Source organism: Anolis carolinensis, unplaced genomic scaffold (genome assembly GCF_035594765.1).
Source record: "Anolis carolinensis isolate JA03-04 unplaced genomic scaffold, rAnoCar3.1.pri scaffold_8, whole genome shotgun sequence".
Classification (NCBI taxonomy): Eukaryota; Metazoa; Chordata; class Lepidosauria; order Squamata; family Dactyloidae; genus Anolis; species Anolis carolinensis.
Window position 1 is genome coordinate 13196649 of NW_026943819.1, and position 27077 is coordinate 13223725.

General features: G+C 39.9%; 1 protein-coding gene across 1 annotated transcript in view; it reads right to left on the bottom strand.

Moving 5' to 3' along the window:
* kcnu1 (potassium calcium-activated channel subfamily U member 1) overlaps nucleotides 1-27077 on the bottom strand; it is a 69660-nt gene that overhangs the window by 27473 nt on the left and 15110 nt on the right. Inside the window, exons 10-19 of the mRNA XM_062961099.1 lie at nucleotides 26509-26619; nucleotides 21546-21651; nucleotides 20098-20180; nucleotides 17739-17808; nucleotides 15918-16070; nucleotides 12512-12624; nucleotides 10989-11057; nucleotides 10534-10620; nucleotides 9539-9636; nucleotides 4165-4261 (exon numbers count right to left, since the gene is read on the bottom strand). Of these exons, the coding sequence (XP_062817169.1) occupies nucleotides 4165-4261; nucleotides 9539-9636; nucleotides 10534-10620; nucleotides 10989-11057; nucleotides 12512-12624; nucleotides 15918-16070; nucleotides 17739-17808; nucleotides 20098-20180; nucleotides 21546-21651; nucleotides 26509-26619 (987 nt within the window). The remainder of the gene's footprint in view (nucleotides 1-4164; nucleotides 4262-9538; nucleotides 9637-10533; nucleotides 10621-10988; nucleotides 11058-12511; nucleotides 12625-15917; nucleotides 16071-17738; nucleotides 17809-20097; nucleotides 20181-21545; nucleotides 21652-26508; nucleotides 26620-27077) is intronic.

Below are 27077 nucleotides of genomic sequence, written 5' to 3' on the forward strand. Positions count from 1 at the left end.
CTCTACATAGATTGGAATTTTTATGGCCAAAAAAGAAGGCACAAACCATGCGGTTGGTCGTCACTCCTTCTACATTCTTCCTCCCTTTGTTTCACCATCTCTTAGGCAAAATGTAGCTATCTAGAAATCTTTGTTATTTTTACCTGCCTACCTGCCTTAGAAGCTAGCTTAGACAGCTAGTTAGCTCCAAACCCTTTTCCTATCTACAATGGATTTCTTTTTACCTCAATAAATACCTTTTGAACTTTTAAGCTGACTTTGCAATCCTTTGCCATTCTAAAGAAGAAAGGCTTTCCCTAAACTCACCTCACGTAAGTTTCCTGCTGTATTGGATACGTGCTTCTGCACTCTGCTATATTCTTGGGAATCTACCTCACAAAAGAGGATTATTTTGAGCCTGACAGCTCACAGATTCTCAACAAAAATAACTGGCATGAGGTTATCCATTGAGGACATGAACCTCCAGGTTTACCATTTCCATATCCCAGTCCGGCATTCAAATGTTCAATGACCACAAAAGATACGTATCATGATCAAGGGAAGGTGTAGGCCTAGGGGACAGAAGATCCAGCTTTCTGAAATCATAATGAGATTTGAGTTTGATCAAGGTCTGGTTGGGAAAGGAAACTGGGAAGTCTGTTTAGAGCACCCTTGAGCCCCATCATGGAAGAAAGAGAACACAGATGAAAGGCTAAGTCCCACCCTTCCATCACAACTCTTTTGAATCATCCAGCAGCAGATTTTTTACAAAGTGTGGAATGTACAGGAAACAGTTGCCAAACAGACAAAAGTAAGATGCAACAGGGAATGGCAAGGAGGCACAAAATGAAAGCCAGACACCATGTGGGGTGTCCTGGGTTCATTATAAAAATGCATTTTGAAAAACCACCCAGGTTATTTTGGTCTCATCTGAAAATTTGATAAGTATCCTCCCTTTTTCATCATCCAAGTCATTGATAATGGAACAGCATTGGGTCCAGGACTGAGCCCTGTGGCTTCTCTTCAGGATGAGGAGCCTTTGGCAAGCACCCTTTGGGTTTGGCCAGTCAACCAGTTCTCAATCCACCTAACCGTAGCATTGTCTAGCTCACATTTAATCAGCTTGTTTGCAAGAACATCATTGGCGATGTTATCAAAAGCTTTAATGAAATCAATGTATGCTACATCAGCAACATCCTCTTCATTTACCAAACTTGTAACACCATCCAAAAGAGAAGGGAAATTAGCATGGCATTACTTGCTTTTGAGAAACCTGTGTTGATTTTTAGTGATTGCAGCTTTACTTTCTAGGTGCTTACAGAACATCTGCTTAATGATCTATTTTTTTTACTTGTAATAAGAATTTACCAGAAATAATGCAAAGTCTTATTATAATCTAGATGAAAAGAATGCAAGAATCTGGATCCCAGACTAGGGGAAAGATAGGAAAAAATCAAATACAGATTGAGCATTCCTTATCCAGGATTTCAAAATATCATGATATCTGAAAATGTCCACATGATTGGCTGAGGTAGTTATGCTCTTGCTTTCTGACAATTCAGTGTATACAAACCTTTCTTCATGTGCAAAAGTGTTATAAATATTGTATATGAATTATCTTTAGGTTATGCGTACAGTGTTCCCTCACTTATCGCGAGGGTTAGGTTCCAGGACTACCCGCAATAAGTGAAAATCTATATTTATTTTAATATTTATACATTATTTTAGTAGTTATACACTATTTGAAGTCTTTATCAACCAATCGTGTGTTAATAAATCACCTCCTTCTCCGCTTGCGTCCTCACCCCAGCCGGTCACCCCTTCCCGCAGCTGCACATCATTGGCAAAATGCTGTGTTGAGGACGCAAGTGGCAGAGTTTTGTGGGGAAGGAGTTGCCAAGCTCATTCATCGCTATGATAAGTGCCTACATTTGAATGCCACTATGTTGAAAAGTGGTATTTGGGTGTGGCTTTCAACTGCATATGGTAAATGTTTTCTCCTAGACTTTGTTCATTTTTAATTCCAAAACATAATCTACTTTCTGGATAGCCCTAATTGAATGTTAAACCATAAATGAATGTTATGTTAAAATTTGGGTTCCATCTACAAGATCCCCCTCTCTATATACTCATATATAGAAAGCTGAAAGCCTTCAGCCTTCTACAACATGAGTGGCACCCCCAGTAAATAATACTGAACAATCTCTTACTAATCTTCATCTTTACCATATGATGATGGCAGTTCACTTCAAAGTCCAAACGGAGAAGGAGTTCCTCCAGTGTTAGCCCTCCCCTTGCAAGGACTGTATAACATCCAACAGCGAAAATCCTCTTGTAAGTTAAACAGCTGCAAAGATTTCAGCAGTATCTGTAATCCCCAAGGTGTAATCCCACAGTATGGAAACTCACTTCTCTTAAATGCCTCCCTCTGGCATAATTGACTTTTCATGCACATTTTAATAATGATATTTCAGCAGGTTGAGAGAGAGAGGACCTTTCCCTCCTTCTTCAAATTATATTATAGGGAACGGAAGGGGATTGGAAGACTGTGCTATAAAGTTAATTATGATTTCCCTTCTGACTATTTTGGAAGAATGCCATGGGAGTTTGTATGTGCTCCTTTGTTTGGGGGAGAACACATTTCCATAGCTGCCCCACTATCTACCACTGCCCTAATTGATGATAGGAAGATAGAAATATACAATACCAGCATGATTTATTATTTGAGGGCAAACAGAAGCTTACTCTCAATGGGAAATTATTGAAGATTTCCCCCCTATACAATGATCCCATTCTTGTTCGTGTTCCCTTCCCTATTGCTGCATTCAAAACCATATTTTCCCATCTTACCTATCATGACCCTTAGTTTTCCTAGTTGTGATGCAGCTGTTTAAGTAGCCAGCTGCAATAAATCACTATGACCAAGAGGTCATGAGTTCAAGGCCAGCCCATGTCCGGAGTGAGCACCCAACCATTAAAAAAATAGTCCTTGCTTGTTGTTGACCTAAGCAACTGAAAGATAGTTGCATCTATCAAGTAGGATTTTAGGTACGGCTTTGCAGGAAGGCTAATTTAATTGATGACACTATAAAAATTGTCCAGCAGCCGTTTGGAATGAGGAAGTATCCATCAAGATGTCACAGTGGATGATGAAGCAGCTGCTTCCCCTGTGGCCGGAATCAAGCATCCCCTCAGGAAGCTGGAAGCTGGAGAAGGTTAAATTCCCTCTGCGTCTCTGTCTCTGTGTTCATATGGCATTGAATGTTTGCCTTGTATGTGTACATTGTGATCCGCCCTGAGTCCCCTTGGGGGTGAGAAGAGCAGAATATAAATACTGTAAATAAATAAATAAATAGTTTTCAATTTTGTACAATGTGGTCATTAGGTCATTAGATTTGGAATCCAATGAAGGTTAATGGAGAACAAATCCCCCATGGCTGTTGCACCTAATGAAAATTGTATCTACATAGGTTTGGGGGAAAAAACCCTGAAGAACAACTCATAGAATGCTAGCTGGGGTCAACATTTGTCTCCAGCCCAGGGTGCAGTACTACTTCATAGACTTTTTAACCTTTTTCCACCTACCATACATTGGCCACATAGGTTCCTGAGAAGTGGAGTAATGTGGCCTGAAATTTTCCTATTTACAATTAGTTTCCTAGTGATACACCTCTGTCAATTAAATCTGTCGCCTAAACCTTTTGTGTGTGTGTGTGTCAGGAGCAACTTGAGAAACTGCAAGTTGCTTCTGATGTGAGAGAATTGGCCTTCTGCAAGGACATTGCCCAGGGGACGCCCGGATGTTTTTGATGTTTTTACCATCCTTGTGGGAGGCTTCTCTCATGTCCCCACATGGAGCTGGAGCTGACAGAGGGAGCTCATCTGCGCTCTCCCTGGGTTGGATTTGAACCTGGCAGCCTTCAGGTCAGCAACCCAACCTACAAGTCATAGGGCTTTACCCACTGCGCCACCGGGGCTCCGCCTAAACCATGAGAAGCAAGAGACAAGAATGTCTTTCCCTCATGATCTTAAAGGAAGAAGACAATCATTTTTCAGTTTCATTCCCATATACATTTTCCAAAAACTCATAAGACTAAAACCTAGATGACACACATGACAGAGAGAGAGAGAGAGAGAGAGAGAGAGAGAGAGAGAGAGAGAGAGAGAGAGAGAGAGCTTTATTACCTTTCTGTTTCAACAGTCTCTTCTAAACCAGAGCTACCTGCTTGTGGGAGTGGCCGCTCTGGACGGACAAAAAAATCCTGCACAGCTTTAATTTGATCTGAAATATAACAATAACAACAACAATAACAGCATTTTCCAAATTTCCTTTAGAAAAAGCAGGGTCTAGATAGAGACACTTTGGACATTTCCTCATGCAGGAAAATAGGTATACAAATATAATCTCCTTCAGACTTGTGATAACTGCCAAGTCAAATCAAGTATCATTGTCAAGCCAGTGGTGGGAAGACAGATCTTTTACACACAGGAAGGATCAATTATATGGGAAAACACAGGTTTTGTTTGGAAATGTACCACTTATGTCTCAAATATTTCCAATTAGGGCAGGCTGAGACTATTGTCTGTGGCCCTGGAAATTGCCGAATGAGATGCATCAAATAGTCTGATATGGCCCATGACAGTTTCTCACATTCGTGTGACTGATATCATGACAAAACTCCACACAAGCATAAGGAAATAGCACTATAGCATTAGAAACAATTGGTATGCTTAGAGATTTGTGACCCCCCCCCCCCAAGATACAGAATCATAGAAACATAGAGTTGGAAGAGACCTCATGGGCCATCCAGTCCAACCTCCTGCCAAAAAGCAGGAAAATCACATTCAAAGCACCCCCAACAGATGGCCATCCAGCTTCTGCTTAAATGCCTCCAAAGAAGGAGCCTCCACCACACTCCGGGGCAGGGAGTTCCAGTGCTGAACAGCTCTCACACTGAGAAAGTTCTTCCTAATGTTGAGGTGGAATCTCCTTTCCTGTAATTTGAAGCCATTGTTCCGTGTCCTAGTCTGCAGGGCAGCAGAAAACAAGCTTGCTCCCTCATACTTCCCCTCATATATTTGTACATGGCTATCATGTCTCCTCTCAGCCTTCTCTTCTGCAGGCTAAACATGTCCAGCTCTTTAAGCCTCTCCTCATAGGGCGTGTTCTCCAGACCCTTAATCATTTTAGTCGCCCTCCTCTGGACATAATATGATAGATTATGAAAAGATTAATGGCTGTTAAATGGCTAGCACGTCGCTTCTGATAAGGAATTTCTTAGAAATACTTAAGTACTGTATATACTCGAGTATAAGCCTAGTTTTTCAGCCCTTAAGTATTTCTAACCATTGGCCATGCAGTAGCATTGATGGGCTTTGCAGTCCATAAACATTCACCTCCTCCCTGCACTGGAGAGAAAGACCTTCAGAAGCATTTCATAATAATCTCTCATTATTGTTAAATGTGGGCAGGCTGACAAGTGTGTTGTTCAGGCTCTTGCCGGTTTCCGTTCTCCCTGGTTTGTGTAATGTTCAAAGGAGACAAAGCAGCGGAGTTAGTAGCAGGGCTTGCCTGCCATCTGCTGTTGAGATGAGAGATACAGATGTTCACGAATAAGCTCTTGAAGGGTGCAAAGGGAAAGGACACAGCTAGTGTTGTGGGGTGAGTAACAGTTCTCTACCTAGTGCAGCTCACCTTAGCTATAATTTATAATGGCACTGAAGATAGAAATCTCTGTTTTGTAGGTCCCTTATACTAACATTTCAGCTCAGGACATCAATGAGCCCGAGCAAAGGGCTAAAAGCAAGACATAACTGGCACCATGCCTAGCAGCACAGTCGCTGGTAAAGTGGCTCCGAAATGAGAACTGACAGCTGCCTAGTAGGGTTAACAGTACAAGTCAAATTTATTACACTTAGCAATTTTCTAACATCCTTGGCCTGATTTTCAAAAGCACCCCATGAAACAAGGGCTATTCTGATATTGTGTCCTTCCCCTCATATTGAGACTAGCTACTCATCTGAATGATATAGAAAGGTTGCTAAAATAAAAAAAAAAATCATTTTCACTAGATCCATAGTAAGCATTTATAATAAAACAGCAGAATTAGTGGGATAAGACCATCCCTTCCCATCAAGGAAGAAAGTTTTTACATTTCTCACTCGGGATGTGAAAATCTGTCACTTTGATTTTTGTTCCCTTTCCCCACCATCGAGCTCAATCGTGTCCAAATTGTGGAATGACTTAACAGATTTTGCTATATAATATTCATGCCCGCTCTTGTAACATATTTTCCTCTATGTGGATTTCTGTCTATTCTCCTTTTTCACACACTTTTGTACATCTTTCTCAATGGTTTGTGTGGCTTTGTACATTTTTCAAATGCACACATCTTCAGTTTGCATGATGGGCTTGGATATAATTTGGAAAAGAAAGAGGAGGGGGTTATTTGATGACAGAATCCTGAAAGATACACGCAGGCTTTCATTAATCATTTCACAAGCCAGGAACAATCTTAGTCAATGTAAAAAAAAAATTCCACCTCTACTCCTTGCTGTCATGAAAACATACATCTAAGGAGTGATATGAAAGCCATCTTCAGATACTGCAGATTATGAATCCATTTTTTCCTTTTTTTCCTGTTCCAGATAGTAGGACCCAACCCAGTGGGTTCAAATGAGAGAAAATAATATTTCAGGTAACCATTCTTGGTTGTTTAGTAATGGGATGGCTCTTTCAGAAAGCAATAGGCTCTCCTTTGCATACATGGACTTCCCCTCACATATTTACCATGTATAAATATATGAGGGGAAGTCCATGTATAAATATATGAAGTTAAGTCATAGGGAGGAGCGAGCAAGCTTGTTTTTTGGAGACTAGGACACAATGGAACAAGGGCTTCAAACTACAGGAAAGAATGGAGATTTCATCTGAACATTTGGAAGAACTTCCTCACTATGGGAGCTGTTCGGCAGTGGAACTCTCTGCCCAGGAGTGTGATGGAGGCTCCTTCTTTGGAGGCTCTTAAGCAGAAGCTGGATGGTCAGGGATGCTTTGAATGTGATTTCCTGCTTCTCAGCAGGGGGTTGGACTGGATGCTCCATGAGGTTTTTTCTAACTCTATGATTCTATGATTCTATTCTTGAGGTTTCAAAGCAGAATTTGTATGGGTCTCCATCAAGGATGTTTTAGCAATGGATTTCCTGTGTCAAGAGGAAGTCAAACTAGATAATAATAATAATAATAATAATAATAATAATAATAATAATAATACTTCCAAATCCAGACTGACAAAGTTCTGGAACACAACACACCAGACATCACAGTTGTGGAAAAGAAAAACGTTTTGGATCAGCTGATGACCCAAAATGCAGACTGTGCAAGGAAACCGACAAAACCATTGATCGCATCCTCAGCTGCTGTAAGAAAATCGCACAGACTACAAACAGAGGCACAACTATGTGGCCCAAATGATTCATTGGAACTTATGCCTCAAGTACCACCTCCCAGCAGTAAAGAACTGGTGGGATCACAAACCAGCAAAAGTATTGGAAAATGAGCACGCAAAGATACTGTGGGACTTCCGAATCCAGACTGACAAAGTTCTGGAACACAACACACCAGACATCACAGTTGTGGAAAAGAAAAAGGTTTGGATCATTGATGTCGCCATCCCAGGTGACAGTCGCATTGATGAAAAACAACAGGAAAAACTCAGCCGCTATCAGGACCTCAAGACTGAACTTCAAAGACTCTGGCAGAAACCAGTGCAGGTGGTCCCAGTAGTGATGGGCACACTGGGTGCCATGCCAAAAGATCTCAGCCGGCATTTGGAAACAATAGATAATGACAAAATTACGATCTGCCAACTGCAAAAGGCCACCCTACTGGGATCTGCGCGCATCATCCGAAAATACATCACACAGTCCTAGACACTTGGGAAGTGTTCAACTTGTGATTTTGTGAAACGAAATTCAGCATATCTATCTTGTTTGCTGTGTCATACGTATAATAATAATAATAGTAGAGTCTCACTTATCCAAGCCTTGCTTATCCAAGCCTCTGGATTATCCAAGCCATTTTTGTAGTCAATGTTTTCAATATATCATTATATTTTTGTGCTAAATTTGTAAATACAGTAATTAGAACATAATATTACTGCGTATTGAACTACTTTTTCTGTCAAATTAGTTGTATAACATGATGTTTTGGTGCTTAATTTGTAAAATCATAACGTAATTTGATGTTTAATAGGCTTTTCCTTAATCCCTCCTTATTATCCAAGATATTCGCTTATCCAAGGTTCTGCTGGCCCGTTTAGCTTGGATAAGTGAGACTCTACTGTAATAATAATAACAACTTTATTTTTGTATGCTGCCTCCATCTCCCCAACGGGGACGTGGAGCGGCTCACATGCAGCCAAGCCATAATTTAAATAAAACATAATTAAAACAAAAATATTAAAACAATCATTTAAGGCATTAAAAGTCTAGTATAGCACAACAATTCAGGCGACAAACTGAGGAGAGAATGTCTATATCAAAATAGAACATATATCAAAAAGACAAGAAAGGTAGGGAGATCACCTTTGGGATCATGTTGCCAAATGGCTGTATTATCAATAAGAATTGCAAAGTTGCAAAGTATCTCAGTGCCAGGGTTAGTGAGGTGGAAATTCCCAGATAATCCTTACCAAACAAACCTTTATATAAGGGATGTGGAACAGATTAACAGACTGACAGGTATATAACTATTATCATCCATATATTGATACATTAAAATTGCCATCAGCTGGTGCTACTGGGGCTATAGTCCAAAAATATAGTTATATCACCCCAGCCTCTGCAAACATATCTTGCTATCTGGGTTTCCATGAATGCTCAGCCAAGACTTAATTCATAAGTTATCTAGCCTAATTTACCCTCTAGTCCTCAATCACATGCACCTTGGTGCTTGTGTACACAAAATATTTTCATTTAGTTATTATTTCAACTTTGAGTTCAAATCCTGTTAATTCATTCACAGTTAAGATGCCATGTGATGCTAAAGAATAACATATTTGTGTAGAAGATCATCTGTGAACAAAACCCATCTCATTGAATTCATGAGCTGTCGTCCTCACATGATGGACACTTCCTCCCATACACATTCATCGATATCCAAAGAAAACTTTATACAGCAGAGATCAAATGCCCATTCTTACCTTTTAATACAGAACCCAAATGCATGTGAGGTATGAATACTGACCGTTTTTTGTGTTTCAAAAGTTACAAATAAAATAATATTGTTTTTTCAGCTTCACCATGTTAATATAACATGGGAGAGAAAGAAAAATATATTATTTGATCGAGACTTACAAGAATAGAATTGAAGGTTGACAATCAAACATTTAAAAATTTTAAAATACATATCAGCCTGGGCTAAAAATGGGACAGTTAGAGAGTACTGTATATACTCATGAATAAATTGAAGGCAGGTTTTGAGGCCAAGAAGCCTACTAATTCAATGCCTTTCTTTAACATAAGTAGTTTGGTTACTCTTAAATGAATGCAAACTTACTCATAATGGAGAAACCTTTTCGACCTTTGCAACGGCACTTTCCAATAAGCTCTGGGTTCATAATATGATTGTGGCAGAGGCTGCAATAATATCGAACCCTGGATAACAAAAATGGGTAAAAGAACATTGCACTGAACGCATAGAAAGCTGTCAAAATATTTGGTAGAGCAACCCTAAGCAATACAAAGGGAGTAGGATTGGAAATATTTTTTTAAATGCTGCCCCGAGTCCTTTTGGGGAGAGGGGGTGGGATGTAAATAAAGCTTATTATTATATTTAGAAAATATATTCAGAAAATGGCAAAAAACCCACATGTTTTTGCGTGCAAAGAAACCCATGTCAAGAATCTTGGACTGTTAAAAAGAGTAAGCTTGATGTTTACTCTGTGCAAAATGCACATGTGGTTGTTTTGTGTAGAAAATACCATTGTCTTTGCAGCATTTTCTGCATGGAAAATAATATTTCAACATAGAAATATTCATTCCTCAAAATAAACTATTGCTTAGTGTGCAGAAAAATCTTTTCCTTCTGTGCAAGATTTCCACATAACTGATTTCCACAGAAAACAATATTCTGTTATGTGAAAAAAAATGTTTCTGGACATTTTTTTTAAAATGTGCTTTCTCACTTTCATAGTGTCCTGTGCCTTGACTCCAGTGAATGTGGGGGGCTGATTGTATTTCTGAAAGGCACATCTTTCACAGTAGCTTCCTTACCAAGGAATTTTTCAGAGGAATTCGTCACTGACTTCCTCTGAAGATGAGAAGTGATGATTTGCCCGTGGCTTTCCATAGATGAGCACAGATTTGTACCCTGGCCTTCCAGAGTCCTAGTCCATCACTGAAACCACTACACCACACTGTCTCTCTCTTATGTGCATTTTACACATGCATGCATCGTGTTTTGAATGAGGTGCTATAATCCACTCCAAAGCACAGCATTTGAAATATAATTCTAATATCAAATCTGGAATGCCTATAATAAAAAGCAATTACCTTTTGAGATCCTTTACAGATTTGGCCACGAAAAACCCCATTGTGTTGCCATCTATTTTAGTCGAGGAAGCTGGGTTGATCAGAATGCTATTGTCAAACAGTATGAGAATAACAATAAACAGGTTATCCTTGGCCTTATTCATTGAAAAAAAAAGTTATCACTCATATAGTTATTTCAGGCAGAAAGCACATAAGGATAGGGAATGCCATTTTAGAGATAAAAAGGGGTTGCAGGTAAGAACACAACTCCCACCCTGAATCACGTAAGGGTTTCCCCTATTTCTCCAGAATCAGATCAACATTTGTATCAGATGGGGCTATTGCTAATCAACCTCAGCACAAGTGGCTCTCACTACAATATATATCAATTTGCTGTAAAATATTGTTATTGTTATTGTACATATCAATCAAAGTATCTGTAACATTTAAAGGTGTTCAGCAATATGTTTCATCACCTATTTGCACGAGCACCGGACTGATATTCAATAGCTAGCAGTATGAGGTTCAGCTTCACAAAGCACAACCTGAGAAAAGAAAAAAAAGTTTAGGTTAATGTGCAAATAAACAAAGATAAAATGGGCAGTGGAAGTCCACCAGCAAGTCTTAACAAGCAAGTGCTGGCAGACCAGTATGTCATGCATTGTCAGGAAATCCAGTATGTTTCATGTAATGACTTGCTTACAACATAATACTAAATGGTGGCATATACAAAATCTAATTTAGATTATTTCAGAATTGTATGACAAGTAGTGAACAGTGCAAGTGGAATACATATTTAAAATATTAATTCATCCTGCTGATAATAATAGAGCTGAACATTAGCAAATTGTTAGTAGCGCACCAGGTTCATCCTTCTCATTTAGGATTTTAAAAAATGTTATTTGTAATTTTTATTTTAATGTTATCTTTTATTATCTTTATTATCTTACTTTTCTTTGTATAATGTGAAAATAATTTTACTATTTCAAGTTTCAAGGTGTCATATTTGCACCACTTTTCTTCATCATGTTGTAGGAGGTAGGTAGAAATATGTATACATAATAAGTTTGGTAACCTCTGCTCTAAGCTGTAAAATCTGATCAGAATGGTTGAAACAGAATGCTGACATGGTGCAAGTTACTCTTCTCAACGTGCAAGTCTGGGTCAATTTTGGGTCATACTTTCCAGATCTGACCCAAGAAATTGCTGACTGAGATGGAGGACAAGATGGTCTTCCCTTCCCAGGCCATGCATAGAGACAGAGCCGGCCCAACAATGAGGTGAATTAAGCGGTCGCTTCGGGTGCAAAACATACGGGGGCGCAGTCAAGACTTCTTTTTCTGTTGATTTGTTGTAAAACATGATGTTTTGGTGCTTAATTTGTAAAATCTTAATGTAATTTGATGTTCAATAGGCTTTTCCTTGATCCCTCCTTATTATCCAACATTTTTGCTTATCCAATGCTTTTATTTTCAGTAATTGGTTTGGGGGGGGGGGGGATTCTGTTCACCTACACTTTAAAAATACCTAGGGCCGGCTCTGCATAGAGACCAACAAAACTGAAAACAGAAAAATATTTAAACACTAGTAGGGTAAGGGCCATCAACCGTACTTGCAAAAGCAGGGAAGTTGAAGTTGACCTCCAACAGAGAGATAGATAGGAAGCACCACCTCTGAATCCCAAAATCTTCCGACTGAGGCTTTCTATCACTTCTTGGCCCTGATCATCTTGACGGCAGAATTTTGGGGGATCCCAAACATGTTGTGTTAAGTTACATGATGGAGGAGAAGGGGAAAGTGAAGGTATTTAGTAATGTGAGTAATAAAAAGAATTCAATAGCCACTCCACTGAGAGAAACCAGCAACTAGCCAGGTATGATCACCTGTTGAAAGGTCAGAGATGCTCACCTTGTAAGCACATCTAGGCAAGCAGTTTGAGATAACTATGAGTGAGGCCTAAGGAATCAGGAGAAAGGAGAAGAGAAAATCAGCTACTCACCGGCAAGCATCTTTGAAAGACATGTCATTGAAATCAGATGAGAAAAGTTGAGTCATCACCTTATATTCTTGGCCTTCTATTTCACTCTGATGCTTTATATTAAAGTCCATTTGCTGTTTTAACCAATGTGTTACAGTAAAAGAAAGAAAGCTTTTGTTAGAACCCAATCCTAGAACACCTTTATTTTTGATACTTCCAAAAATGCATAAGGAAATAAAATCACCTAACAGTGTCAGGTTGATGCTCAGCCCTAGAATCATTGGCTCAATATGTGAATTATTTTTTTCAAACGTTTTTCAATGTTTACAGGCAGTCCCTGAGTTTCAAACATCCAACTTACAAATGACTCACAGTTGAGGATGGAGGTGAAACAATAGAAAGTAAGAAGAATCGACCCCCCAGAAGGGAAATTCACTCCTGAAAGAGTTATCATGTTGAAAAGAGCTCTCAACTAAAGCTTTATCACCAATCCTAGTTTCCACAAGAAGCCAAATTTTGCAAAATCCAATTATCACAGGGAACCCTGAGGTTCTGACTTACATACAAATTCAATTTAACAACAGACCTACAGAACCTATCTTGTTCATAACCTGGGGACTGCTTGTATATGCAAAATTTCAACTCATATTCCATATTACTGAGCCAGTGTCAAAGTGCATTAATTCTACAAAGTAAATTATTTTTGATATTTGAGTTCATTTCTAGTGTAGACTCTAAAAGGCCATTCAATTATTATTATTATTATTATTATTATTATTATTATTATTATTAATAATAATAATAATAATAATAATAATAATAATAATATCCCACTTCTCTTCCAAAGGAACTAACACTAAAAATGATGCACTTAATTAAGGTAAAAGGAAAGGTTTTCCCCTGACATTAAGTCTCATCATATTCAACTCTGAGGGTTGGTGCTCATCTCCATTTCTAAGCCAAAGAGCCGGCGTTGCCTGTAGACACCTCCAAGGTCATGTGGCCGGCATGACTGCATAGAGTTCTGATACCTTCCTGTTGAAGTGGTAGCTATTGATGTATTCATGTTGGTATGTTTTCAAACTGCTAGTTTGGCAGAAGCTGGGGCTAACAGCGGGAGCTCACTCCGCTCACTGGATTTGAACCTTTTGGTCAGCAAGTTCAGCAGCTCAGTGATTTAATCTGCTGCGTCACCGGGGGCTCCAAGAATTAAACACAGGACTTATTAAAAATTCAAAGTTAAAACCAATAACACCATTTAAAAGCTTGTCAAACCTACATAAAACACAGCACCCTCTGGCTCAATCTTTAAAAAAATGCATAGGCTGAAATGTATTATACTTTTTACAGTATTAAAAACCCATTGTGGCTTTTAAAGAATAAAGTGGACCATCAGTAAAAATGTGGAGACTCATCTCTCCTTTTGCTTGTAGATTATAATATAATACATGCTTTTCAGGGGCTATTCTTCACAGTTTTTGCTAGACCTTCTGGAGTTGTGGGGTTAGCACAGTGACTCTCTTGCCAATAGGAAGAATGAAATACTCATTTGGGAGTCCTGGGAACATCGTGGGTTAGAAGACTATTTGATGGTCTCTACAAATAGCAGCCAGGATTAAAGCATCTTAGCTCAATATGTTAATGCTCAGCATATGTAGGGGATAGAGCCTAGGTGATTTAAGATAGTCTACTCCAGGGGCCCCCAAACTAAGGCCCGGGAGCCACATGTGGCCCATTGAAGCCATTTATCCGGCCCCCGTGGCAGCGGCTCAATCCTCCTCTGCCGAGGAAGACACGTGCGGCACAAGGGAGGAGGGAAAGGTGCACACCTTTCCCGCCTCCTCCAGCACCTTCCAAAGCTTTGCCTGTTTATAATGGTATTTTAATTATTATTTAATTAATAATTAATTATTAAGGGGTGCTTTGCTAGTGCTTTTGGTGCACAAAGGCAGAAGGGGGTTGGACTAAATGGCCCAACCCTTATTATTATTATTATTATTATTATTATTATTATTATTATTATTATTATTGACACAAAAACACAGTATAACACAGCAAACAAGATATAGATGTTGGATTTCGTATCACAAAATCACAAGTCAAACACTTCCCAAGTGTATTTAGGGCTGTGAGATGTATTATTATTATTATTATTATTATTATTATTATTATTATTATTATTATTATTATTATTAACAACATTGAGGCTGGGTGGCCATCTGTTGGGGGTGCTTTGCTTGCGCTTTTGGTGCACAAAGGCAGAAGGGGTTGGACTAAATGGCCCAGGGGGTCTCTTCCAACCCTCTTTATTATTTTTATGATGATGATTATTATTACTATTATTAACATTGAGGCTGTATTTGTTCCCGTTTAGTTTGTTTATTTCAAAATAAGATATGGGCAGTGTGCAGAAGAATTTGTTCATAGTTTTTTAAAAAATTATAATCCGGCCCTCTAATAGGCTGAGAGACCGTAAACCCCTGTTTAAAAAGTTTGGGGACCCCTGGTCTACTCCCTTGCTTACAAATGAGGGAATATAAGAGTTCAGTTTACATCTTGACATCATCATATATTGAAAGGTAGGTTCTGGAATTACCTCTTTAGGTTGTAAAACCTGGGATATGGATGAAAGAGGCTGCCTTTAGGTATAAAAGGTAAAGGTAAAGTAAAGGTTTCCCCTGACGTTACGTCCAGTCATGTCTGACTCTGGGGGTTGGTGCTCATCTCCATTTCTAAGCCGAAGAGCCGGCGTTGTCCGTACACACCTCCAAGGTCATGTGGCCGGCATGACTGCATGGAGCGCCGTTACCTTCCTGCTGGAGCGGTACCTCTTGATCTACTCACATTGGCATGTTTTTGAACTGCTAGGTTGGCAGGAGCTGGAGCTAACAGCGGCTGCTCACGCTGCTCCCGAGGTTTGAACCTGGGACCTTTCAGTCTCCAGCTCAGTGCTTTAACGCACTTTGCCGAGACTTTAGGTATAGGCTGAGGGTAAATGACCAGCCAAAGTGCCTAGGGCTTTCTTGCCCAAGGTTAGGCTGGGGAGGTGCTCATGGGTTAACAGTTGGCATCAGTTAGACCAGTGGTTCTCAACCTGTAGGTCCCCAGGTATTTTGGCCTACAACTTCCAGAAATCCCAGCCAGTTTACCAGCTGTTAGGATTTCTGGGAGTTGAAGGTCAAAACATCTGGGGACCCACAGGTTAAGAACCACTGAGTTTGACCAACATCAGGTTGTTCACCTCATTTCTTTGCTCTTCCCCAGGCACAACCTATTTAAATGGGGCTTATGTCAAATAATGCGGTCCTTGCTTAACACATTTTTTTGGTCTGGTTATTTCATGGTGGATCATTGATCTTCATGCCTGACCTCCCCCATTTACCTTCTGGCTAAAGCAATGCCCCATAAAAAAGAAGTGTGGAATTACCTCTATACCTTCCCTAATGAACAGACTGGTCAACAAAGAAGTCAAACCAGGTATCAAACAACTCTGTGCTATTAACCCGAGCTTGAGTTCAGCAAAACAGATGACACTGTCTCCTTTCTTCCAGTCCCAGTTGGGAAGCTTTGGCAAGTAGAGCTATTTCGGGAGAAAATGAGAGACACAAAATGAAACATCGCTAAATGGCACAGTTCCATTCAAAGGCAGAAACAAAATCATTTCAGGACACCAGTGATCTCCCTTATCTTTCTCAGGAAAGGAAAGGAAAGGAAAGGAAAGAAAGTGAAAGGACAGAAGGAAGGAAGGAAGGGAGGGAGGGAGGGAGGGAGGGAGGAAGGAAGGTAGAGAAGGATTGAATTGGATGGCCCGCGAAGTCTCTTCCAACTCTATGATTCTAAGAAAGAAAGAAAGAAAGAAAGAAAGAAAGAAAGAAAGAAAGAAAGAAAGAAAGAAAGAGAAAGAAAGACAAAAAGACAGAAAGAGGCAATTAAAGTGTTCAGTATTTCAAGATTCTTAAATATTTTGTTTTTTATCATGTCAGAAGCAACTTGAGAACATACTGCAAGTTGCGTCTTGTGTGAGAAAATTGGCCGTCTACAGAGATGTTGCCCAGGGGACACCTGGATGTGTTACCATCCTGTTGGGGGGCTTCTTTCATGTACTCGCATGCTAGAGCTGACAGATGGGAGCTCACCCCATCTTGTGGATTCTAACCAGCAACCTTCAGGTTAGTAACCCAACTTTCAGGTCAGCAGTTCAGCTGGCACAAGGGTTTAACCCATTACACCACCGCAGCAACTTTTATTTGTAAAAATACCCTCTATAAATCACTTAATATCATGATTCCTATGTAACTAAATTCATGCCGCTGCACTGAGGGCAAAATGGAACTGGTGTAAAATTCAAGGAAACTGAACGAAACCTGCTCATCTAACAGAATTTCCCAGTTATCTTCATCTTTGCAACAGCAGTGCTTTTGTTCAGAATTCCATCCAGCTTTGTTGTCTTCATCAAAGCTATCCCATTCCATTCTCCTCTCTATTTTCTATTTTTTATTCACCTGGGATTTTTCACATCCCATGGCTACTGCGCTGAATTGTTCTTTGCCTCCATGGGGCATGTTAAAAAATGCCATTTGCAAACTTTTTTCTATGGATACTCTTTTTTCAGTGATTTGATTTTGGCTCCATTCCTCCTTGCACTTTCCACTAGAATACAGTAGGAAAGAATGTGACTCCATAGGACTTTCCCACCTCCATTTTTCTGCCACAGACTACATTCCCATCCCAATTTTTAAGTACATAAAACCATCATTCTTTGGGGTCGGACTACCCAACAAAATGCACACTGCAGCTTGAATATGGCATAGTAGGATTTCAATTGGAAAATTAAATACAGTAGAGTCTCACTTATACAATCTAAACGGGCCGGCAGAACTTTGGATAAGCGAATATCTTGGATAATAAGGAGGGATTAAGGACAAGCCTATTAAACATCAAATTAGGTTATGATTTTACAAATTAAGCACCAAAACATCATGTTATACAACAAATTTGACAGAAAAGGTAGTTCAATACGCAGTAATGTTATGTTGTAATTACCGTATTTACGAATTTAGCACCAAAATATCATGATATATTTAAAACATTGACTACAAAAATGCCTTGGATAATCCAGAACCTTGGATAAGCGAGTCTTGGATAAGTGAGACTCTACTGTAGTATAAATTATTTCTGTTCAATTTGATATCTAATCCTTAAAGACGAGCTCTACTATAATTTATGCTAGAATTTAAAAATGCCCAACCTTGTTAGAAGACTGGATGATTTGTATTATGACTCTGGTACTTGGGTAGTGATTCTTAATGGACAACACCCTGCATGAAAAATGTAAATGTTGATCAGTCTGTTTTTGCATTTATCTGAAATGACTTATAAATGCAAATCAATGCATTATTTGTACTAAATCATCTGGCATTCAATGAAACCAAAAGTATACACTGGGGTGGTCCCTATTTTTTATGTGCTTTTTATTTGTATATCTCACTGCAGTTCTCCTGAAGTTCTCCTGAATACTAGATTAATGAACTACAACTTTTGGATTTCAATGTGTCAAAGAGGCTGACTACAGGATCTATCAAGAGTCTGTCAAGAGTCTGGATTCCTAGTAAGATAGGGGTACTACCTTACAACCATTTGATTTAGGAAGAAACGGTCTCATGAACAGATCAGAATCATAGACAATAAAATTAGAGGAAATAGAGAGGCCATCCAATCCAACCTCATTCTGCCATGCAATATTACACAATCACAGTACTCTTGAGAGATTAGCATTCATCATCTGTTTAAAAACATCCAGAGAAGGAGAGTCCACCACACTTTGACATAATGATGAGGACAATGGAGACATTCCAGAAGAAAAGCTATTGGGCAGCAGCAATAATGGATTGTGACACTGACTGATGATATTTCTGAGGCCATGACAATGACTCTTTAGCTAATGCTTGTTAACACTGTGCAGGTTGAACGGATGTTACACTGTTTTAGAATGTCTTGTGCAACATAGTCCAAATTGAAGCTACTGAATTGGAAGCTACTCAATCAACTGCTGAGGAAAAGCAAAGATTACTAAGAATGATGACACACCCTGGACTCATGGTGTTCAGCTGCTGATATGCTTAAATGTGAAAGGAAAGTCTAAAGCTGCACAAATAATGTAATAGGAAAATACAACATTGAAACATCCATCAGGAAATGGAATTTATCCCACCCCTTGAGATTTTTTTTACAAAGGGAAAACCCCAATCAGGGAACTGGGACAGAACTCCAAAGGCTCTGAGGGCCATAAAATGGCCCTGAAGGTCAAAATTTGACTAATTCACACTTCTGGTTCAGATAGTTCTGAAAGAGAATGAGACAGGGTCATTGAGTGAGACTCTCAATGGCTGCTGCACATGGAATCTATCCAGAACCTAGAACCGAAAAGAAGAACCTATGGTTTTTCCAAAGACAGACTGTCTACAATTGCTATTGCTTTCTGGAAGCATTGTTGGTTGAAAAGTGCAATGACTATGATGGCTGGGGATGATGAAAGCTATAGACCAGTGGTTCCCAAACTTATTTGGCCTGCCGCCCCCTTTCCAGAAAAAATATGACAGCGCCCCCTGGAAAGGGGGCGTGGCTTAGAGGGGTGGGCTCAAGAGGGCGGGGCTGAGCCTCTCCCCTAGTCCAAGATGCAGGGCTGGGAGGGGGAGATGGGCGGGGCCACATGGGCCATCCAGTCCAACCCCCTGCTAAGAAGCAGGAAATCGCATTCAAAGCACCCCCGGCAGATGGCCATCCAGCCTCTGCTTAAAAGCCTCCAAAGTAGAGGCTCCTTCTTTGGAGGCTTTTAAGCAGAGGCTGGATGGCCATCTGTCGGGGGTGCTTTGAATGCGATTTCCTGCTTCTTAGCAGGGGGTTGGACTGGATGGCCCATGTGGTCTCTTCCAACTCTACTATTCTATGATTCTATGATTCTATGAAATGGGCATCCAGGACTGGGATGGGCGGAGCTACGAGCTCTGAGGCAGGGTTGAGCTTCTATCCCTGTCCTGCAGCGCCTTCCAGAATACAGGAGGCGGGGCTGGAGAAGGGGGCGGGGCCTCTTCCCAAGTGTCTGACGGGGCTGAACCTCTATACCCCGTCCCTGTGTTTTAACAAGCGCCTCAGGGGAGGTATACAGAGGCTCAGGCCTGTCTCATGCTCTTGGGAGGAGGTCCTGCCCCCACCCCTACCCCCACCCTTTAGTTATAAAAGGGCTCTCAGGAGAGGTATAGAGGCTCAGCCCTGTCTCAGGCTCCTCCTCATTCCCTAGCTCCGTCCTCTGTGTCCCAACAAGGGGCTCAGAAAAGAGGTATAGATTCTCAGCCCTGTCTTGGGCTCTTGGGAAGAAGCCACACCCACTCCTCTGCTCAGCCCTGTCTCTGGCACTCTACCGCCCCGTGTCCTAATAGGTGCCATCACTGCCCCCCTGGATCGCTCCAGCACCCACCGGGGGGCGGTAGTCCCCACTTTGGGAATAACTGCTATAGACCAACATACTGAAGAATTCAAGGGGCTAGGAATGCGAGCCAAAGCCCCATGTAGGAATGGGGTGAAAAGCCACTTTACCTGCCTTACCTTACCTCATGATGTTGGAGGTATCCTCAATATAGGGCTCGACAGAACACGTGTCAGCCAAAATGAGACATGCTTCAGCTCTATTCATCTGTTTCCCAAGACAGTAGAATGGATTGGAAACTCAGTGTCATAAAGGTAGTGTCATAAAGATCTTTGACCTCATCAGATGGGCCTCTGGAATTGCCACGCGGTGACTAGCGGGGGGGCATGGGGAACCCATTTCCCTACACCTCGCATCACCAGGCTTCTTCCTTAACTCATCCCACGGAGGGAACCATCCGCCACCCAGCTTCCTCCTGTTGACTACAATTGAACACGGGTGACCTCCTATGTTGCCAACGGAGGCAGCATGCACTGGTTCCTCTATAGTTTTATGATGGTGACCTGCCAGAAGTAGTTCTACATCGTGGGATGGGAGCCAGTGGGCTCCATCTTAAAACTATAGAGGAACCGTGGCATGCCACCAAAAAATACCCTGTCTGATGAGGTGAACTATTTATTCTTTATATTATACATTTGGCATTGGTAGCAACTTGAAGTAATGGTCCCCACAATCCTTTCCAACTTTTTAATACTATGATCCTATAACTTTGCAAAGCAATTAAAGTTCAATATTCATTTATTCTCATTGAATGTTAATTTTAAATAAGAATGAGTTTGCCAATGCCGTACTTTTCCCACAGCATTCTTATCTTCCCCACAATTATCTACAAGGTATGAAATGGAGATTCTCAAAAGCACCATTCCTTTTCATTCTTAAATGTAGCATGCTTATTTTTTTAGCGCAGAAAAATATCTGTTGTAGACTACTTGGGAATATTCCCGCTTTCATGCCTTTTCTCCCGAAATCATCCATTTTCAGATTTATCACACAAGCGAGTTCAGTTCCAGCCCACTCCATGATGAAAGTCCAAAATTTTAAAAGCTAGCCGTACAGACAGGAAAAACAAAGATATTTTGAAACTTTGATATTTTGAATAATTAAATTAATTTTTTAAAATTACCATGTCAGACTTGTGAAGCAGGATTTTGGGAGAGAAATGTTGATGCTTTTGGTAGGGGACTGCCCACAGCAACGACCCTTGCTCCACATCATTGAAGCAATTCAATATGGACCGCTCCCATCCCACATTATTTTGCTGCCAATTCGTGGGCTCAGAAAATGGTCCTTTATCCCCCCCCTCTCTCCCTTTCCCTCCCCTCTCTCTCCCCTCCCTTTTTTTTCAAGGACTTCTGAGACACTTTCATAATGATTTATGTTGGGCGTATATTGTTATTTTTCTCTTTTCAAAGTGTCTAGAAAGGGGATAGCGTGGGATAGCATCACTAGAGCACTAGAGACAAATCTGAAGAAAAGTCAAGAATCCTAACTTTCCCATTGTTTCATCCCATAAACATACATTCATTTCCAAAGCTATAAAGCCTGCTCTTGCAGATAGCAAAGGAATCCTACCTGAATTCTCAGAAGATCTTCAGTCTTCATGACAGTACCTTGATAGAAGCAGGAATATGCAGCATAACATCTGAACACAGTTTCTAGCTCCAGAGAAGGGGGATTTCTAAATAAGGCAAACATATAAAGAGTTAATATTTTATTATTTTAGAATGTGATGCCTTCCTCATTCTAGAACACAGAATACAGCCAATAAGCTATAGAATCCAATTTGCTTCAAGTTGACTAAGCCTCCTGTCCCCTCAAAAAATATCACTCGAGGGATGCTGGTTTAAGATTAGGAGATCCCTGGAACTGAATTAATTTTTTATAAAATAAATTTTATTAGAACTTTTTCAAATCAGTATTGACATAGACATGGACATTTAATAGAGTAAAGTACAAAATTGAGAGCAAGGTTGAAAACAAGAAAAAGAAAATGAGATGGAAAGGAAAATTAATAATGCCTGTGAGGTAAGTAGAGGAAGAGAAGGAAAATAGAAAAAGGAAAGGGAAAAAAGAGAGAGAAAAATCACCTTCAACTCCCCCCCCCCCCCCCACACACACACACACTAAAATAGACTTCTATCTATTGCATGGTGACATTAAGGTTCTTTTTTCTTCATAATTTCTCAGATTTATTCTGGTAACTCAATCCACTCCTATTCTCTTATTGTAAGGCTCAGTTCTTAGTTTTGCATACTTGGATCTCATATAAAAATTCTCATTTTTTCCTCTTTTAAGTAATTTTTAACCAATTCCCAGTCGGTTTGCTTTCTTGGATGGCCTTGGGTATTGGTTAGCAGGTATGTTAGTTTATCCATATTCATTATTTCTAGTATTTTATTTATCCAGCGCTTCATTTTCAGGATTTCTTTATCTCTCCAAGATTTGGATAGGGTCATCCCTGGAACTGCATTTATGAAAGATATCTCAAAGACAATAAAGTCAAACACCTGCAAAAGGGAAACATCCCATATGTAACCATACATACAGTAGAGTCTCACTTATCCAAGCCTCGCTTATCCAAGTTTCTGGATTATCCAAGCCATTTTTGTAGTCAATGTTAATATATCATGATATTTTGGTGCTAAATTCGTAAATACAGTAATTACAACATAACATTACTGCATGTTGAACTGCCTTTTCTGTCAAATTTGTTGTAAAACATGTTGTTTTGGTGCTTAATTTGTAAAATCATAACCTAATTTGATGTTTAATAGGCTTTTCCTTAATCCCTCCTTATTATCCAAGATATCGGCTTATCCAAGCTTCTGCCGGCCCATTTAGCTTGGATAAGTGAGACTCTACTGTAGTTTAAAACAAGCAAAGGAAATAATGTAACAACCCAAAGCCCAGTCCTTAATGGCTGGTGGTGACACACTATTTCTCCCCATGCTATGGAATTGTTTGTATCAGGAGAGTGGCTGAGCAATGACTGAGAATAACATGTTTCTGAGGAAGCCCCTTCCTTGGAAACTTTTAAACAGAGGCTGGATGGCCATCTGTCAGGGATACTTTGTACATTTCCTGGTTATAGACAATATGCTTTTTATGGGATGCTAATTCTGCATCAAACCCCATAGGATACAAGAGACTGCTTATGGTTGGGCAATGAAACAGGATGGGAAACTTTGGATGGTTCTCATCCCAGCTGTTTTTCAGTGGTAAACATGGGAGTAAAATGCGATAAGAGGTAGGAGCTCTGGACACAATTGTTCCCTCATTTCAGAACATTTCTGCCTCTTTTCAACCCTGGAACATATGATGAGCTCCGTGCCTCTCCATGCTTGAAAAGAGCCTGAAGTGTCCTATGAGGGGGACATTTCTCAATGTGATGAGGACAGATTGTCAGAATTCAACAGACTTCTGCCTCCTTTCAACAGACTTCTGCCTCTTTTCAATCACGGAGAGCTATGCATTATACCCAGAAGTAGTTTAACTCATGTGATGAGCTCAGTGCCTCTCCATGCTTTAAAAGAGGCTGAAGTGTCCTACGACTGGGAAATTTCTCAATGTGATAAGGTGGTTCACCTGATTTTTTTAAAAAGGCTTCACAGTGTCTTAGAAGGTCATTTTGTTAAATCCTATTATTATTACTATTAAGAGGGGAAACATATTGTCTATAACCTGGAAATAAATGTTCCACCACCATTGATAGTGTCAAGTAAGAAAGAAAGAAACTTTAGTGAGATCCAACTGAGATTACAATCTGGTTAATCACTGAAAAATATCCCTGAGATACTACTCAGACTTAAAGCTGTGTCCTAGTTTCAAGGGCAGCAGAAAATAAGTCTGCTCCCTCTTCCTTATGACACCTCTTCTTTGTTGAAATTCATTTTGTTAGTATTGGCCCAGCTCCCTAATCTGTTAAAGTCATTTTGAATTATGATCCTTTCTTCTGAGGTATTAGCTCTCCCTCGTAATTTGGTGTCATCTGCAAACTTGATAAGCACGCCCTCTAAATGTTCATCCAAGTCATTAATAAAGATGTTGAACAGAACTGGGGCCAGGACCAAACCCTGTGGCACTCCAGGTTGAGCATCTTTTGGTTTCGGTCGCTTAACCAGTTACAGATCCATCTAAGAGTAGTATTTCTTGGCCCACATTTGACTAGTTTGCTTGCAAGAAGGCCATGGGGGACTTTGCTGAAGGCCTTACAGAAATAAAGATATGCTCCATCCACAGCATTTCCTGCATCTACCAAGCTTGTAACTCTATCAAAAAAAGAGATAAGATTAGTCTGGCATGACTTGTTTTTGAGAACTCCATGTTGACTTTTAGTAATCACAGCATTGCTTTCTAGTAATTGCAAAGTTCCTCCTTAATTATCTGCTCCAAATCTTTCCTGGTATTGATGTCAGCTCAGGTTGACTGGACGGTAATTGTTTTGTTTTTTTATTAATAATTTTTATTGAGGTTTCAAATCATATAATAAAAGTTGGGTCAGGGAGGGGAAATAAAGGGGTAATAAGGGAAAAGGCAGGGAAAGGGGGGCCGGGCTGTGGCGCAGCTGTTGAGCAGCTGCCTTAAATCACTCTGACCATGAGGTCATGAGTTCGAGGCCAGCCCGTGGCGGGGTGAGCACCCGTCAATTAAAAATAAAAAATAGCCCCTGCTCGTTGCTGACCTAGCAACCCGAAAAATAGTTGCATCTATCAAGTAGGAGATAAGGTGCTACTTATAAAGTGGGGAGGCAAGATTAACTAATTTACGACCTGGAATGAGGAAGTGACGTCAGAGTGGATGATGAAGCAGCTGCTCCCCCCTGTGGCCAGAATCGAACATCCCCTCAGAAGAAGGTTAACTTGCCTCTGCGTGTGTCTCTCAGTCTCTGTTTGATGTGTTTATGGGCATTGAATGTTTGCCCAATGTGTGTTATAATGTGATCCGCCCTGAGTCCCCTTCGGGGTGAGAAGGGCGGAATATAAATACTGTAAATAAATAAAATAAATAAAGGGAAAGGGGTGAGTGCAGAGAAATAAGGGGAGACTGAAAGGAAGGTTAGGGGAGGGGGACGGGAGAGGGGGAAGTGTTTAGATCTTCCATTCTCTTTCCTTTCGGACAGTATTGTGTAATCAAAGATACAAAAGCATGCTAAACAAAATATATACCTAACAAAAACACTTAGAGAATAAAAAATGAGAATAAGTTTGTCATTTTTGGTGATACAGATATTACTTTGACAAATAAATATTCAGTTTTTCCCAATTTGTTTCTCTAATACATTTTCCTCTTGATTCTTTGAGTAAAAATGTCAAATTATCCATTTCTTGTATGTCCACTAATTTCTGTAACCAAAGTTCTTTTGTCCAACTTCCATTGCTTGGCGAATACTATTCTTGCTGCTGTAGAGCTATACATGAATAAAATATCTTCGTCTTTTCCAAACTGTGTTTCTGAGTCTGTTATTCCCAGTAAATAGTATTCTGGCTTGATTGGAAATCTCTTGTTTAATATACTTTGTGTCTCTTCATGTATTGTCTTCCAATAATTTTTAGATTTTGGACAAGTCCACCAAATATGATAGAAGGAACCTTCATGCGTCTTGCATTTCCAGCAGTTATTGTTATAAGATTTATACATCTGGCCTAGTTATTTAGGGGTTATATACCAGCGATGAAATACCTTGAGCCAGTTCTCTTTCAGCTCAGTCGCATATGTATATTTTAGTTTTTTGTTTCAAATAAGTTCCCAATCTTCTAACATAATTGAGTGTCCAATATTTCTGGCCCAATTGACCATACAGTTTTTAATTACCTCGGTCTCTGTTGACCACTCTAATAATGTCTCATAGATTTTTGAAATTGTCTTTTTTTATTGCTTAATTTTATCCCAAATTGAATTTGGATCACTGAAGCCATCATGTGAATCTTTAACGAACTGTTCTTTAATTTGGGCGTATTGGAACCATGACATATTTTTGAATTGCTCCTTCAAAGCATCTTGTGACTTTAACTCATATTTGCCATTTTTTTTTCATCAAGACATCTTTATAGCTTGGCCAAATTGTCCATCCCAAAATGTGTCTCTGATTTGATTCTAGGGAGGAAATCCAAAGGGGGGGTCTTCTTATAAAAATATAATTTGTATTTTTCCCAAACTTTTATTAATGCCGCTCTGATAAAGTGATTGCCGAAGTTTTTTTCGATTTTTCTTTTGTCATAACCCACATAAGCATGCCATCCACGGCGTAAGTCGAAACCTTCGAGCGTTAGTATATTATTGTCTTCCAAAGTTGTCCAATTCACTGGACGGTAATTGTTTAGGTCCTCTTTTTCCCTTCTTGTCGATAGGAATATTTGCCCTCCTCCAGTCTGCTGGGGCTTCTCCTGTCCATGTAGATGAGCTCTAGGAAGCATCCATGCCTAGGAAGCCTCAATAGTAAAGTCCATTCATATACAAGTCTGTCTGCAATTAAATCAGGTATCTCTTTAGCTTCCATTTTTAATGTGATGTTCCACATAAAAGAACTAATACTTACTCTCCCAGGAAAACCATTTCAGTGGCTTCATCTGATGAAGCTTGTGCTAGGAAGTCCTTTATGAAAGCTGTTACACTGCTCAGAGTGATATGACCACAGACAACTATAAACCTGCATGAAAAATAAATGTTTGAAGCTCACTTTCTTGCATTAAAATGTAACCTCAATTCTTAATTAATTTCAGTGGATTAATCTCCACCTCCCATGCCATCAGTTGGTTTACCAAAGCCATTATTCTCGGCCATTGCAGGCAGAGTTTTCTTTCCTGCTTGTTACTGAATCAGTGATGAATCATGGTTTTGTTGTCTTCTTTCCCCATATCCAACCATGACTCTTTCCCATCTTTTTTATATCCACTCTTTGTACTCTTGCTTTTCTGGATCCTTCCTTTTGGGTTAATTATCATCCTATCTCTCTTCTCAATTTTCTCAACCAAGGTTTTGGACACAGCTGTCTTTCCCAACTGATGCCTTATTTGACTACACATAATCTTCTCAGGGGATTCTTCTACACTAATCACTTGGTCAGTTACAAAACAGTTTGGCAGACACCAGTTTTGCTGTGCAGAT